The sequence below is a fragment of the Cornus florida genome, unplaced genomic scaffold, assembly GCF_030987335.1.
Source record: "Cornus florida cultivar Cherokee Brave unplaced genomic scaffold, ASM3098733v1 CherokeeBrave_3.0.0_Hap2_Chr08, whole genome shotgun sequence".
NCBI lineage: Eukaryota > Viridiplantae > Streptophyta > Magnoliopsida > Cornales > Cornaceae > Cornus > Cornus florida.
The window spans coordinates 22310766-22326562 of NW_026775578.1; the positions used below are offsets into that span (position 1 = coordinate 22310766).

At 33.7% G+C, this 15797-nt stretch overlaps 2 protein-coding genes across 3 annotated transcripts in view; one reads left to right on the forward strand and one right to left on the reverse strand.

Annotated features, from left to right (window-relative positions):
- Positions 1-143: 143 nt before the first annotated feature.
- On the reverse strand, positions 144-2703 carry LOC132270777 (gibberellin 2-beta-dioxygenase 3). The gene is made up of 2 exons (XM_059771979.1): positions 1833-2703; positions 144-665 (listed from the first exon to the last, which is right to left on the reverse strand). Exons 1-2 carry the CDS (start codon positions 2634-2636, stop codon positions 354-356), a joined length of 1116 nt encoding a protein of 371 aa, XP_059627962.1. The 5' UTR covers positions 2637-2703; the 3' UTR covers positions 144-353.
- A 5940-nt stretch (positions 2704-8643) lies between these two features.
- LOC132270778 (uncharacterized) overlaps positions 8644-15797 on the forward strand; it is a 42483-nt gene continuing 35329 nt past the window's right edge. Inside the window, exons 1-6 of one of the 2 annotated variants that reach the window (XM_059771982.1) lie at positions 8644-8908; positions 12414-12544; positions 13364-13448; positions 14404-14457; positions 14599-14690; positions 14810-14913. In XM_059771982.1, coding sequence (XP_059627965.1) covers positions 8867-8908; positions 12414-12544; positions 13364-13448; positions 14404-14457; positions 14599-14690; positions 14810-14913 — 508 coding nt within the window. In that variant the 5' untranslated portion in view covers positions 8644-8866. The remainder of the gene's footprint in view (positions 8909-12413; positions 12545-13363; positions 13449-14403; positions 14458-14598; positions 14691-14809; positions 14914-15797) is intronic. The other variant, XM_059771981.1, reaches the window with a different exon arrangement.

Below are 15797 nucleotides of genomic sequence, written 5' to 3' on the forward strand. Positions count from 1 at the left end.
GATTAAATACCAACACGTAATAATACGATATTGATGATAAAGTATCATTAGTAATAAAAAATCTAAATTAAATACCAACACGTAATAATACTTTGATAGAAGTCCATTTTTCTATGCATTAGGGCCACACTTGAAAGGGAGCATTAACATGAATAAGTTACAACATTTCTCTCATTTTAAACTTTTACAATACCAAATTGTCAAACTCAATTACAATCATACACAACTAAAATTTGGCTCCCAATCATAAATGAGGGATTTCAAGCAAAAATACAAGAGAGATCTTTGTGTCACTAAGCAAAAGGAAAACAGCAACACATCAGAAACAAACTACAAATCAAAAGCAGCAAAACTTAGACACGGTGTCTGTCGAGCGGGTCCTTGAGAAGAAGCCTTTCATGGTAGACTCTCCAAGCATAGTCCTCGAAAGGAAATGAGTTGAAGACTCTAACTTCTCCAATAATATCCACACGACCACCATCATCTCTATTGATTTCATCTTCTTCGCCGCCACCGGCAACTAGCCCTGGAATGATGGTGGAGACGGTGCTGTCTATAGGAAGAGTGAGCAGCAGTGACATTGATATGCACCGTGTGTCGTTGCCATCTTTCAAGCTTGGCACTGGCCTTCCTCTTACTTTCTTTAATTTCCCATTGCTCCAAACCTGTTTGAATTAATGATCATTTAGCTTCGTTAATCAGGCTAAAGACAAGCATTCGCAAAACTTCACAAGAATTTTAATTATATGTTGAAACAGAGTATAGGAGGGAAACATGACCTTATAATTAAGATTATCATTATCATTTTTTTTTATTTTTAGTTTCATGATTACCAATCAATTGGGGGGTATATTGGTATTTCACATGTCTTAATGTAACACTAGTTCTGTACGGACCAACTATTGTAACCTGAATTCTGAAACCTCGGTAGTTCTAATTTCGAGTGAGTTTAGCATCGTCTTATTTTCTTTTTCTGTATTTTTGACAACAAAGATGACATACAATTTCGAGTACAACATTCCACTAAGCATAACCCACTAAAATGTTAAATTTCAATCTTACATAAACTCATAAAACTACGATGTTGCATTGGGATTAAATATGATATTCATTGATTACTACTTTTAAAGTTGTACCAGAAATGAAGGTGGTTTGTACATTTATTTATTTAGGGGAATATATGTCTAAAGCTTTAAAGTATGTTGGATATAAAATTAATTTTGTAGGGTTTATAAATGCAAATGCTTTTAGGTACAATGAAGCTAGAAACACTTCTCCTTACCCAAAAGACACACACACACACACCCCACTCCTTCAATGTGAAAGAGCAACAAGGTCAAAAGGTAAAATACCAAAACGTCCTCATTTTAAGAGCGAATAAAGGGGGAAAAATCATTTAAATCAGTTGGAATTAAAAAACATGTCTCATTCATTGCAGTAGCAATTTATGTATTGTTTTATTCGAATGGTTACAATTTACGTATTATGATTCTACACAACCACTAACAATTAGTATTCAATTTATATGGATACAAAAATGCAACCATCCATACAAATTGTAGTAAGTCATCAAGTCATTTTCTACCATCTCATAGTTAGTCATTACATTACCTATTACGTGTCAAAAGAAAATACTAGAAAATAAAACCCTAGTCGATTGGTTAGGTTAAGTGGGGTCCACTGTCAGGCCCATTTCAAACATCTAAACTGGTTTACCCGCTTTTAACCTGGTCCAATCCACACTCGAATACAATCAAGTCGGATCATGTCAAAATCAAATATTATGTATATAAAAAATGAAAAAAGAAGTCGCAAAGCCAATGAAACTTCACCTGAGCAATGTCACCAAGTGTGACCAAGACCGAGTCGACCTGGGGCGACACAGAAACCCAACCCGAGTCCGACAACAAAGAATATTTCTGGCACCTGATCTGATACTGTAAACCGACTATAAACGGGTAAAACTTACCCGACATAGCCGGTTTATTACCGGTTGTGCCCTCGGATACCCACATCAACGAACAGACCCGACTGAGGTCCTCCCGGACCGGGTTCTCAAAACCCACTGCGCAGGATAGCGCTCCGATGACCTCCAATCCCACTCTCTCCATTTCACGTGCGAACTCTCCCAGAGAAGCTAAAGACAACTCGGTTGACTCAGTAGAACAAGACGAGTCGAAACAGAACGAGTCACCCGTTCCACCGTTATCTTCGTCGTCATCGCCGTCATAGCCGTGGGGCCAGTTTTTGGGGAAAAACAGCTGTTTCTGATCGTGAGGGAGGTTGAAAAGAGAGAGTGAATCGGACTCGGCTGAGTGAGCGAGTTGGGAGGGTATTGAGTGGTGGGTGAGTTGGAAGAAACCGAGTTGAGAAGAAGCAGAGAGAAGGTTGGTTAGGAGAGTTGGGTTTGGGTCGGAGAAAGAGATGAGGGGAGGAGAGGTGGTGGGTGGTGGTGAGCGGCGAGTAGGGAGGGAGAGATTGGGTGGGAGGCGATGAAGGAGTCGGGAGAGAACGTCCGCAGCGGCGGCGTCCGATGAGGAGAGAGGGTTGGGTTGGATCGACGGCGTTGGCGGCGGAGCTGTGATGGTGCCGTACGGGTTAGGGAGGTGGTGTTCGTTGTGAGCGGAGGAGGCCATGTCAAGACTAGAGAGAGACACTTGCACATAAGACTTGTGGTGGGACTTATAAGTAACACCAATTATTGTTATTGTTTCTCCCACGTATGTGTTTTTTATTTATAATTGATAAGATTTAAAGAATGTAATTTAATGGACATTAATGAACGTTGGTGTCTTTTTCAAATTGAAAATTATCAAAATTTAATAAGCAAGGGTATGATTTGTCATTTGTTAACCTAAATATTATCCCTTAGGGTACCATTTAATAATGTATCCTAATTTATTAGCACTTAAAAAATTAGGCATAAACAAATTTTAAATGTAAGGTAAATATAATTTTTCACTAGATTGAAACATAAATTATACTCCATCTGTCCTATAATAATTATTCATTTTTTTTTTTTGAATTATCTCAAATTACTTGTTCACTTATCAAATTTAAACAACACATTTCGCATCTTTCATAAAATACATTATATATATTTAAACTTGAAATGATAATTTTGTACTTTTCAAAAAAAAATAGTGCAATAATTACATGTTATCTTTAAAAGTTCTACTGTCCATAAGGGACATTTATTATGAGACGGAAGAAATAATAAGGTTGTAATGTGTCATTCATTGAAATGATTGTCTTGCACTGTGTCTTTCATTGATATGGTTATCTTCGACCATCAATCTTTTATTTTTGATAATATTAAAGTATCATGGATAGATTTTTTTGAACAGTTGATACACTAATACTCAGCTTTGGCACACCAATGGCTTGTTTGGTTGGTTTTTTTTTTTTTTTTTTTTTTTTATATATATATATAGAGTGTTTTTGGCCGCAATGTGTTTGGTAAATGTTAATTTATTTTGTATGTGAATAATGATCAAAAGTTCAACACTAATTTGTTGTTTATATTTGATAAAATATATCAGTAATAATAATAACTCTAAAATGATATTTTTAAATTAATTATTATATTTATATTTTTAGGTTTCAAAATCTTGTAACAAATAATTGTTACGAAATATGCCTCTAATTAGTATTAAAACAATACTACCTAAAAAAACATTACAGTTACCAAACATGCTCAAAAGTCTTGATACAGATTTCATAATATCTGTTTAATAGTAATTCGACTCTATCGAACTAAAAACGACATAGAAATGTGGAACATGTGGGTTCGTAGGACCCACATTCAATTGGGTCGGCGACATAGTGACACACAGATAATCCGTTTGTATTCAGCATAATTTGGTACCATATTGATTCCATTTCTAGTGCACTTATATCTATATATATATATATATAAGAAAATACCGTACAATTAAAAGACAAATGTCACCATCATTACTCACTTTGAATTTGTAAATTCTATATACTCCCTCAATCTTAATTTAATGGGACAAGTAAGATATACATTGTCAAAAATTACTAATTTATCTTTTTAAGTTTTTAATATTTAAGTTTGAAATTTTAAACTCAAAAGATATATATGAAAATATGTGAAATATATTATTTGAAAAAGAAAAGTGGTCTATTATTTTAGGACAAACAAAAAAAAAAAATGACACTTATTTGGAGACAAAAAAAGTATATATATATATATATATATATATGCACGGAGGTTGTAGTCTCTACACTCAACTATATTGCGTTAGAGGTTTTTGTTCCGATTAAAAAAGTTTAATGGTGTATATATATATAAAAGGGTTCTTAATTCGATATTACGCAATTGTTGTAATTGCTGTATCTTTTTTACTAGTCTCAATATTTAGAGAATCCGAATTTCTTCTAAACATGGAGTGAGGAAAAAAAAAAGCACAAAATAAAAGAAAGGAAGAAAAAAAAAATGGGGGTAGATTAACAATTAATAAAGAAAAGAAGAATTTATAGAGAAGGAAAAAATAAAAATAAAAATAAAAATAAAAAATCTTCTTTTGGTGAATAAGACTGAAAAGAAGTTTAGGATGAAATTAACTTTATCATAATTGCAGAAGTTTAGGATGTTGAGACTTCTTATATTGATTGATTATGTGATATATGCGTGGCTGTGGCTGTGGGCTGGCACAGCACCTGCAATGGACTATACACACAAGCAGCCCTTTGATCTTTATTTTATATTATAGGTATGTAATTGATTTTTGTGTAGAAAATATTGTTAAATTTACAGGTTAAATGGGACGTTGTTGGCATGTTGTGAGGGAAATTGTGCCTCTAATGGCAGGTTGTGGTGTGGTGTGGTGTGGGGTTACATGCTTTCACTGTTTTTTTTTTTTTCTTTCAAAATTCCATGGACAGAGAAAGGACTATTACTACTAATATTATATCATGAAGCATACTTTACCAACGTCTTTGTTGAGACGATGTCTATATATAACTATATTCCGAATATATATATATATATTACTCCATGCTTCAATTGTAGTGGATCGGGTGAAATTTGAAACGCCCAGCCAATCATTTTATTATTTTTCTTTTTATATTTATTTTTACGTTGACAATAAATGAAGTCACACACTTTACTTGTATGTTAACTTCCACTCTTGCCCTTCAAATTTGAAAGGTGAAAAGTGACCCCGGCAAATTCGGCAATTGTGTGAACAAGTTGTTTCCACTGTATTTTTAACATTAAAGTTAGGGTAAACCAATCGATTAAAGTTGTAACTACTCCTGAAGCATCGTTAGCAAATAAAAATTAGGATACATTCTCACGCCACATAATATCGCCTTGAAATTATGTAATAAGACTCACACTCCACTCATGCATTTCTTATTTAGCATCTTCTAAATTAGGAGAATGTATCATTTTTCTTAATAAATTTTTACGTGGTCATAAGCACATTGATCCAGGTATAAACAGAAATCCAATTTTCACTTAAGCTAGATTGGATTAAATATTTGAGTTTTGGGTCATGTCCTAACGTGAATTTTGGGTTAAATTGAATAGACAGCAACGTCAACTTTTTATTTTGAAAGATAAAGAGTACCACTAAACTAAATTCCTGTAGTTGATATATTTAATTTTAGTCAATCTTTTTAGTATGTGTATAACATAGTGTAATGTACCCAAGTGATTGGCTTAAGTTTACAAAGGGAGGCTTGTTCGAATCTGGATAGGAAGTGAAGATGTGTTGGGTGCTATCCCTACATTATAGCTTAACTTTTTTGGTCGGATCGCAAAGCATTTGACCCGCTATAATTGGTATTAGAGCCATATTCAATCATTGATCCCGTGTCATGCTAACTGTCCAACCCGAAAGGTGTCCAAGTGTGCCACCCCTAATAGGAGTAATCCGAATTTTGACGGAAAGTGAATGCATATATATGAGTTAGATGTTAGCCCCACCTGGTAACTTAAGTTTTTTAGTCGAATCGCAAAACACTCTACCATTACGCCAGGGGTGGAGCCAGGATTTTGAGGTTGGGGGGGCCAACATTATAAACAACATTACCTAGCTAAAACTTTGGAAATATATATATATATATTACGTAGGCAAAAATATATTACTATTTATTATATTCATACAAAAATATATATATTTAAACTTTTTTCAATTTATTTAAATAAAAAAAATAGTTATTTAAAGAAATTTTTTATCAAACTTTCTGAACAAACACAAATAAGATTTATGGCAAAATTATAAAAAAATTCAATTAAATAACTCTCTTTATTTTCCGAAAAGGAAAAAAAAAAAACAAAAATAACTTTAAAAAAAATGTAACAATTGAAAATTTAACAAAAAAATAACAATGATAAAATAAAATAAAAAAAATAAAAAAAAACACAAACAAATTAATAAAATAAAAATTTAGATTCTAAAATCATCAATTTTTGTTGATATTCAACACTTCAAATGAAATTTTTGTTCTTGATTTTGTAAAAATTAATTTCTTATAGAATTCTTATAAAAGCATTTCAATCAAAATGAATAAAAAGAAGAAAAAAAAAAGTGATGGAAAGAATCATGTATGAGATGGAATTTTAGAATAATAAGGTTATGGAAAGAATCGTGCTTGTAGTCACATTATGAAAAAAACGGTATTTGAGTTGAAATTTTAAGATAGCCACATTAAATTTTTATGTGAATTAATTTTTATTAGGATTCTATAATCGTTAATTAAACCACTATATAAACTATCTTTTGTTAAATTCTAATTAAAGAAATAATTTTTTTTCTTAGGGGGGCCAAGTATAGATTTTATACTATATATACGATATTATTTTATTTTTAACTATACTACCAAAAAATTTCCAAAAAATTAGGGGGGCCATGGCCCACACTGGCCCCCCCTTCCCTCCGCCCCTGCAGTAAGCGACTTGGTGTCTCAAGTTCAACTCTCTTACGTAACACCCAACTAATTCCTTAAGGGGTGTGAGTATTAACTAGTAAAAAAAACTCCAAGGCGCAAACAATTCCTAAAATATTCACAATTTATGCCAACTTAATAAGATAAAAAATTTGGATAAAAAATTATTTAAAAAAAGAAACAGAAAGTATAAACTTGTTAATTTTTTTTCTACCCATGGTTGACTTATATGAATCTTATTTCATCACTATATCCCATCTAAAAGCATAATGTAATGTATTTTATCCTATATTTGTTATTATTTCAATTATTTTTCATGTTATAGCGCTATGCATTTTTTCTCTTCAAATTGTTTCTGAGTCGTTGAGAAATAAATTATTACTGTTATGTTTAACAGAATAAAACTTGAGTCTAAGTCGATTCAAAAAGATACAAACTCAAAGATTGGTTATCTAATTGAAAATTAAACCGAGGTCAAACTTTTTATTTAGAGTTCTGTATTTTGGATTGAACCTCAAAATTGTTGGGAATTTTGCACCTACATTATAAAACTTTACAATTATAACACATCAAATTATTATTCATACAAAAAAAAAAAAAAAATACATCAGCATGAATTGTCATCATAGATAATACATTAACATGAATAATACATCAAATTAAACATCGTGTATATAACAACACAACATAAATAATTATAAACTAAATAAGAAAGAACTGGGTCCGAATGCGAGCACGGTTCTAAAGTCGTACAATACGGCTTCAAGATACAACCCATATCCACCAATGATATTTTTCAGACACATCTAAAAGGAGACAAAGTTGTACTAGTCTTATTGTAACAAGGGTCATTTGTCCCACATCGGAATCGGATGGGAAAGTGATTGGGTATAAATGGGTGGGTATGCAGCACTACCTAATAGTTCGAACTTTTGGGTAAATGGGCAAGCGCCCACCCGTTACAGTTGGTATCAGAGCCAAACCCAATCCTTGATCCGGTGCCACGCCAAGCGCCCGGCCCGGAAGGCGTCCGGGTGAGTCTACCCGGGTAGGCAGGGTGGCCCAACCGCAACGAGGGCGTTGCGAGTTTGGGTGGGGGAGAATGTAACAAGGGTCATTTGTCCCACATCGGAATCGGATGTGAAAGTATCTTAAACATATAATTAAATATGAAGTAATAATAGAATAAATAAAATATATAATAATTACTTAATAATAATTATTTTTTATTTATTAAATAGTAGTAACAAAAATGATTTAATATCTTAGAAAAACTCGATCAAGTATTTAAGTTACACCTTTACCAGCATAGATTATTTCATTACTAATTGTTAGTTAGCACTTAGCAAGGAAAGTAGTGTAATTCTATATACGTTAAAATAAAATCAAGTAAATGAGAAATTTTGTAGTTTTGGATTTTGATTCCGGCTAATCACTAATTTTTTATAGAATTTATAATTTGCAATTTAGGAAAAAAATAAAAAAGAAGTTACATATATTATTACATTAAAGATTGTAGACTTCCTACAATTGTAGATATTCTTATATTTAAAGTTAACTCTTAATATGGTCCATGAATATAGGGGACAACGGTAAAAAAAAACAAACCCTAATATGGAAATTAACGATGTTGGACCAGGTCATTAGAAAAAGTAATAGTGTGACACATTCACATGGTCCCTACTTTGTCATCAAATTTGCCAATTAATCGATCAAAATTGAACCAAGTCATCACCATCACAATCATCAGACGGCCCGTTGCTCCAAATCATCGCTCCATGTCTAGATTCTCAGGCGTGTGATCCGATCCACGCAAACCCTCTGCTACAACTCGCATGACCGTTGATTTCGAAGACCATTTCTCAAATTTTGATCACAGGCGGAGTGGAGAAGAAAAAGGCATCGAAGAAGAACGCAACAACACAGGCACAGAGCTCGTTGATTCGCGATGATCACCAAATTAATTCAAAAAGTGACTAGTCCTCATCAGGTAATAAGCTCAATTTTGTTGTTTCAGCGTCAACGATCGCATATCAAGTATTGCGAATTTGTCTGATTTATGCTTTGACGCTAAAGAATACAAACCTCCGTTGTTCTTTTTGTTATTGCCGATGACTTTTTGTAGTTTCTTTTTCTTCCGTTTGGTTGCTGAGAAACCTCATGAAAATAATACGGGACATTCTTGTGGATGAGGTGTTATCTTCGTTTTTCAGTTTTCTCTACAATCTAACAGCGACAATTGATTGAATGTCAAATCGGTAAAAATTAATCAATTGAATTTCATTGGGTGTGATAATGTATTTTGATATTGTTTGATATGATTACTGTTGTTTGTTGTTTTGTTGTGCTAAATAGTCTAGAAGTCATATGCGTCTTCTTGAAGAATTAAATACAGTACCGTACTTGTGCCAATGGAAAGAGAGGACAAAATAAAGATTGAATAGATTAACTTGCTGACTTTATACTAGTCTATAAGGAAGTAAGAGAGAAACGAATAGTGAACTGTAATCGGGTGCAAAGTAAAGTAACAATCGAATGAGTCTCTTATTACACAGTATTCCTTAGCATTAAAGCATGCAGAAACAGCCATAAAGCTGAGCTTTTTAAAATTTGATTGATAAACAACAACAAAAAAAAAAAACGAACAACAAAGCATGCTTTCTTCCTTATAGATTAGCCGTAGTCTATAGAGCTGCAGCTTTTTAAAAATTGATTGATAAACAACAACAACAAAAAACGAACAAACAAAGCCCTCTCCAAACTACTTGGGGTCAAGTATATCAATTCTATTTTTCAGCCATAATTTCAGTCAGACCAGTTATCATTTATTTCTTTCAATAATTCTGATCATATTAACTTTGGTCTTCCCCCTTTCCCCTAGCATTACTCTTAACGTGCTATGTTCTTCTTTCAATGTCCAAACCCTTTAATCGATTTTCCATATAAATTCTACTAATTTATAAATATAATTGAGAACTTTCAGTTTATAGTTTTGAAGAAATTGCTCAACTATATAATTTTCTAAATGAAAAGGTCACTAGGTTATTAAACTGGGGTGGTGGCCTCCATCTTTTTTCAGACTGTTGGGAAGCAATGCAATGAATTCCATTTTCAGTTGCTCACTGATGGCAGATTGGCTCTCCTATCTTATTTTTGGTAGATTAATTATCAGTCCATCTTTTTCAAGACAAGTATATTGGGGAGGGAGTGAGGGAGGAGGGTAAATAGGATTGTTCATCTCTTCCCTTTTCTCTAGCCATGATATTCCCAGGAGAATACAGCAACACAGTGTTGGAGGTATATTTCACTGTTCATTGTTATCATGATGAAGGTTCCTCCCCTTAAACTGTTGCTTTGACAGCGATTCTGTGTTGCCTTCCTAGATTAACCGTTAGCATTGCTATGATGGAGTTTTGTATTCCATCCTATTTCTTGAATTCATTGCTATGATCACAATATTGGCATTCACTCTGACATTTTTCTATTAGGTTATGATGTTTACCTTTCTGAATTTTTGAATATTTTGTCCGATTTTTCAAACAAATTAGTTAAAAAGTATTTAAAACATTTGATCTTTGATTTCTCATCCAAAGAGCTAGTTTACTGCATGTAGAGATGAAATTTGTCTCATCCTTACTCATCTCAACTCAATTGACGAGTTCAATTAGTACACTTTTTTTAATTTTAATATATATATATATTTTTTTGTAAATAAATATAGAAGATACATAGAAAGTGCCTAGAGGGGCTGGACCCTAGATACACGTGGAGTATATTGGACTATCCTTTTGTGGCATAGCAAAGGAAAAAGAGCAAAAAAAAGCCTAAAAACTAAGCCTCCAAAGTTCAAGTCATCTCAATCAATAACTTGAGGAAAGGAAAAGAAAGAAAGAACGAAAAAAAAGCATTAATGTAAGCGTCCCGTTGGTTGAAGACAAATGAAACTTTAAACTTGGAGATGCGTCAATTTTGGCGCTCACAGCTCCATATCTTCAAAGGACATCCTATTCCACAACTTCTTAACACATGAGAATTAGCCAAGGAGAATTATGTGCCAAATTGCGTTCATGTTTCTATTTGGGCACCTGTAATATATGTAGTTGTCAGTAATTTTAAAAAAGAGAAAACTTTTTTCACACTTGCAACTTGATATGTAAAAGAAAATGTTAATAGTCTCCTCTGCTTGACTAAACATACGAAATAAGTTGGATAATGGCATTTTACCATATTTGGAGCCTAACCACCTCATGGAATTTTCCCTATTTGCTTGGTGTGATGGTTAGAAGTTTGGGCTGACAAGCATGAGGACGTGTGGGTTAAAGTTTGGGAATAACCTCTTTGTCCAAAACAATTTAAAAGGTTGGGTTTACCTCCAGTCTTCCTAGGCGGGACTAGCGCTAGGTAATGACTTTTTATGTAGGGACAAACACCACATGCAATAAAGCAATGAGACCCTTAATTGACTCAATGTCCCGTTTTAAATCCAAAATTTGCTACATCTTAGTGGTTACTCAGAAAATTTAACCATGGGTGAAACAACTTATGAACACATGGGAATATGAGGAACTACAAATAAATTACTGGGATACATGTCTCTAAAATTTGATTTGTGAACATTTATGTATTCCTGAAAGACTTATTACTGTTTTCTTCAATTCATTGCCATTTCATGCATTTTACTTGATCACTGATGTTGTCCCTTATTTCCTTATCTGCATATTTTTTTTTTAACTTGCTTCTCTTAGTAGATATGGTGGTGAAAATAAGCTTTGGGGTTGTGGGGTGGGTTTGGGAGAGGGTAAGTAAGCTCCTTACCTCTAGAGAAAGACTGAATGTCGTCTTAAAACTTGTGCACCAGAAGAAGTTATTTGTACCATAATTGGGTGATCCTCTGCTAGGGTTTTTTCCTGCTTGTTCAGATATATTGCTTTCTTGTGTTAAGTAGCAGCTTTGCCACATGGTGCTGCTTTTTATTCTGTTGCATGATTTGAGTTTCTTAATAATTTTTGAATGTCCTTTTCATCCTTTGATGTCCATTTTCACGTCTGATAAATTTTCTTTCTTTTGCCTTTTCTTTTTCTCGGTCCTATTTCTTTCTTATTAATGACTGATCCACAGTAATTGTCTTGTTTGCTATATAATTTCCAAAGAGTCCTACAATAATTGATTTTGTCATTTTCTTTTCTTCAATGGTATGCTAGTTTTCTCATGTCACTATGGTAGAAATGCCTTAGTCAATTAAATTATAAGCATTTTCCTTTTTTTAGGGAGGCGCATCCCACCCATGAAAAAAAAAAAAAAAAAAAAAAAAATTATTTTGGGAGATGATTTATGGTAGTTTCATAGTTTGGTTATTGCTTTTTTATGGGAAAGTAACATATCTATGTAAAAGTCCTTTGTTTCATTGGAACTGTCAGAGATTCGAGTCACTCTTTCTTTGGTAAATTTGCTATGTAATTTAATTACACTGGACTCTTTCATACATCCTCCTTCAGCATAATGTGCCACACGGAAGTATGACATCAACAGACTGGCAACCACGTGTTGCTGTTCACTACGGGATCCCATCTACTGCATCCATTCTTGCTTTTGACCCCATTCAACGCCTCTTGGCTGTAGGAACACTGTGAGTTAAAACATTTCCTTTCACTTTAATGAACATCGTGCTATTATTGAGATTACGTCAAGTTTTCTGATAAAAGTACATGCATATTTTCCCCATCTTGTGGTAAAATTTGAACCTTTGATTTCAATAAAATTAAGAAAGAAACAATTACTAATATCTGAAAGACAATCAAGGAAACGAAAATTTCATTTTATGGCATCTCTGAGATGTTTGACTGTCCATGTGATTTTTTTGAGACTAGAAGTTGCCTTATTTTAAGCACATCCAGTCCAGTTTACTTATTGGGATGTCATAATATTGCTAAGTCATCCACTAATCCTAAATGAGGTATGTAATATTATATTTTCTCCAGAGTCTATTGGTATTTGAATGCAGTTCAAACATGAAGTTCTTGCTCTTGATTATAGATTTGAAACGGTATCATTGCCAATTTCTCTTTAGATATATAACAATACGCGGAAGGCAGGCTGTGTAGCATGATTTTTACACGTTGCTTATTTTTAAAATCCTTGATCTCTAGTTCAAGTTACAATTTGGATAGACAATCATACAAGATTCACAATCATAAAAGTTCTGTAATTAATTATTCCCCCTAAAAAATAAAATAAAAAACAAAGGTCTGTAATTGGTAACGAATTCATCAGAAAGAAATTCTTGATGATCTTTGAAATTTTATCAGATTAGTTGACTTTTACATCATTGAAAGGCTGTCCGAACCAACATGTGGGCATTATGAGGCACTGATTAAGGCTTCCTAAATAATTTTTTCTCTCTCTTTCCCCCTTTTTTTTTTTTTTTTTTTTCTCTTGCTCACTGCAGGGATGGTAGGATTAAAGTGATTGGTGGGGATAATATTGAAGGCCTTCTTATATGTCCTAAGCCATTGCCCTTCAAACATTTAGAGGTTTGTCAGCTACATTTACAAAGTGATTCACATCTTGCCATTTTTTTGTTTATATATCAAATTTTTTGGAGTCTTGCAGAAATTGCATAGACTCTAGTTTTGTTTTATTTAAATTCTCGTATTGCAATGTGATCTATCTCCATTGTTTGTACTTTCATTTGATATATCTCACATGTATACATTTGTGCATTTGTACTTTCAAATTCACGGCTGGTATTACTTTCCTATATGCCTGTTATTTGTTTACTTGTGGTTTATTCTCTCATCTGATCTGTGCTCTTCTGATTTCGCAAGTTGACTGTCCAAATATATGTTGTATGTGCAAAAGGATTTAGGAGATGATTAACCACTTCCTGCTAAACTGTGGAGTGTTGTGGACTCCTTTATTCTTTCTTTTTGGAGTTTCATTGTTGATGCCAGGCCATGTTGTGTGCTTGGCAAGGGAGTCAGATGAATAGGTTCAAGCAGCAATGTGGAAAGCAGCCCTATATGCCTATTTGTGTGTGTGGAAATAGAGGAATAAGAGGTCGCTCAATAGAGCGAAGTTCACCCCCCCCCTCTCTTCCATTGGGCTCTTTGCTTTTGTGAGTTTAGCAGAGATTTCCCTTGTCATTGAATCCATTTGCACATTTATGTGATTGTTTTCCTAGTCGAGTTTTTTATTTATTTTTATTTTGGAACCTTTTATACTGTACGAGTATTTGGGCTGCACCCCCAGGGTCTCTTTTAGTGGTTTTCTGCTCAATTTTAAAGTAATAATAATAATAAAAAAAGAAGTCTGACTGCGAATTCATGGTGTGATTGAAATATTCGCAATACAAGAAAATGATGAAATGCTCGCATTTGGATCTTACAATACTAATTACATTTTTTTTTTGCTCATATCCTGGCAAAAACTTTCCTACTAACTCATGTGTTGCCTTTTATAATAATTTTTGTATTTGTTTTCCTACAGTTCCTAAAAAACCAAGGTTTTCTAGCCAGTGTCTCGAATGAAAATGAAATTCAGGTATTAAATTTTCGTAGCCCACCAAGTTTATCTTGTGAAATATTGCTATTATTCACCAGACAATTATTTATATCTGATCATCTATCTATATTAGTTCTCTTAACTCTTCCTCGATGGTTGACATGTCTTTGATTTTGGCAGGTCTGGGATCTAGAACACAGGTGTATAGCTTCTAATTTACAGTGGGAATCCAATATAACTGCCTTTTCCGTCATCTATGGCACCCAATACATGTAAAAATACCGAGAAAGGCTGTTCTGCTACTTAATTTAGTAGTAACTGGCTAGAAATGAATCCTTAATTTAATACTCAAAGCTCAGCCTAAACATTCTCTCCTTTTTGTTGCATTCAGGTATGTTGGAGACGAGTATGGATTTTTGTCTGTATTGAAGTATGATGCTAAAGAAGGAAAAATTCTACATATGCCTTATCATATTCCTGCAAATCTTATTACCGGTAATGGTTCATTGCTTTACAACTGTCAATATCTATGTAATTGAGTCATGTGTTAAGCTGAAAATTTTCCTCATATCCTGTTAGAAATATGAATCATGTGTTACAGTGTTCGCAATTCTCCCCCCTGAAAATTCAAGCAAACACACCCACCCACCCAACCTCCCCTTTGGGGAGGAGAGATCATACCATTTAGGCTAATGCCCATTGGTTACTGTTGACTTTAAGATATAATCAAATTAAAAGTAAGTGATAAAGAAGAAGAAGAAAAAGAGAAGAAAGCGGATGAGAGAAACAGATAAAGAGATGGGGAAAGAGAGTAAGAATGAAAGAATTCTTTCATCCTTCTACCACATTCTATTTATAATAATAAGTTTCAGAAATTACACATAAGCCCCAACATTATATAAGTAATAACAAATAAGCCCCTGACGACACTCCCCCTCAAGCTGGTGCAAAGATATCTATCATGCACAGCTTGACTAACATATTTTGCAAGCAAGTCTTGCTCACACCGTTAGTCAAAACATTAGCAACCTGATCATGTGTATTAATGTATGGAGTACAAATCAACCCAAGATAAAGCTTTTCCTTGATGAAGTGTCGATCGACTTCAATGTGCTTTGTCCTGTCATGTTATTGGATTGTGGGCAATGCTAATAGCAGCCTTGTTGTCACAATACAACTTCATTGACTTGCGAACAGGATAACCCAACTCACCCAACATCGTACGTAGCCATAACAACTAATAAACTCCATGTGTCATGGATCTAAACTCAGCCGCTGCATTAGATCTAGCTACTACGGACTATTTCTTGCTTCGCCATGAAACAAGATTACCTCCAACAAATGTGCAATATCCTGAAGTAGATCGTCGATCTGTCACA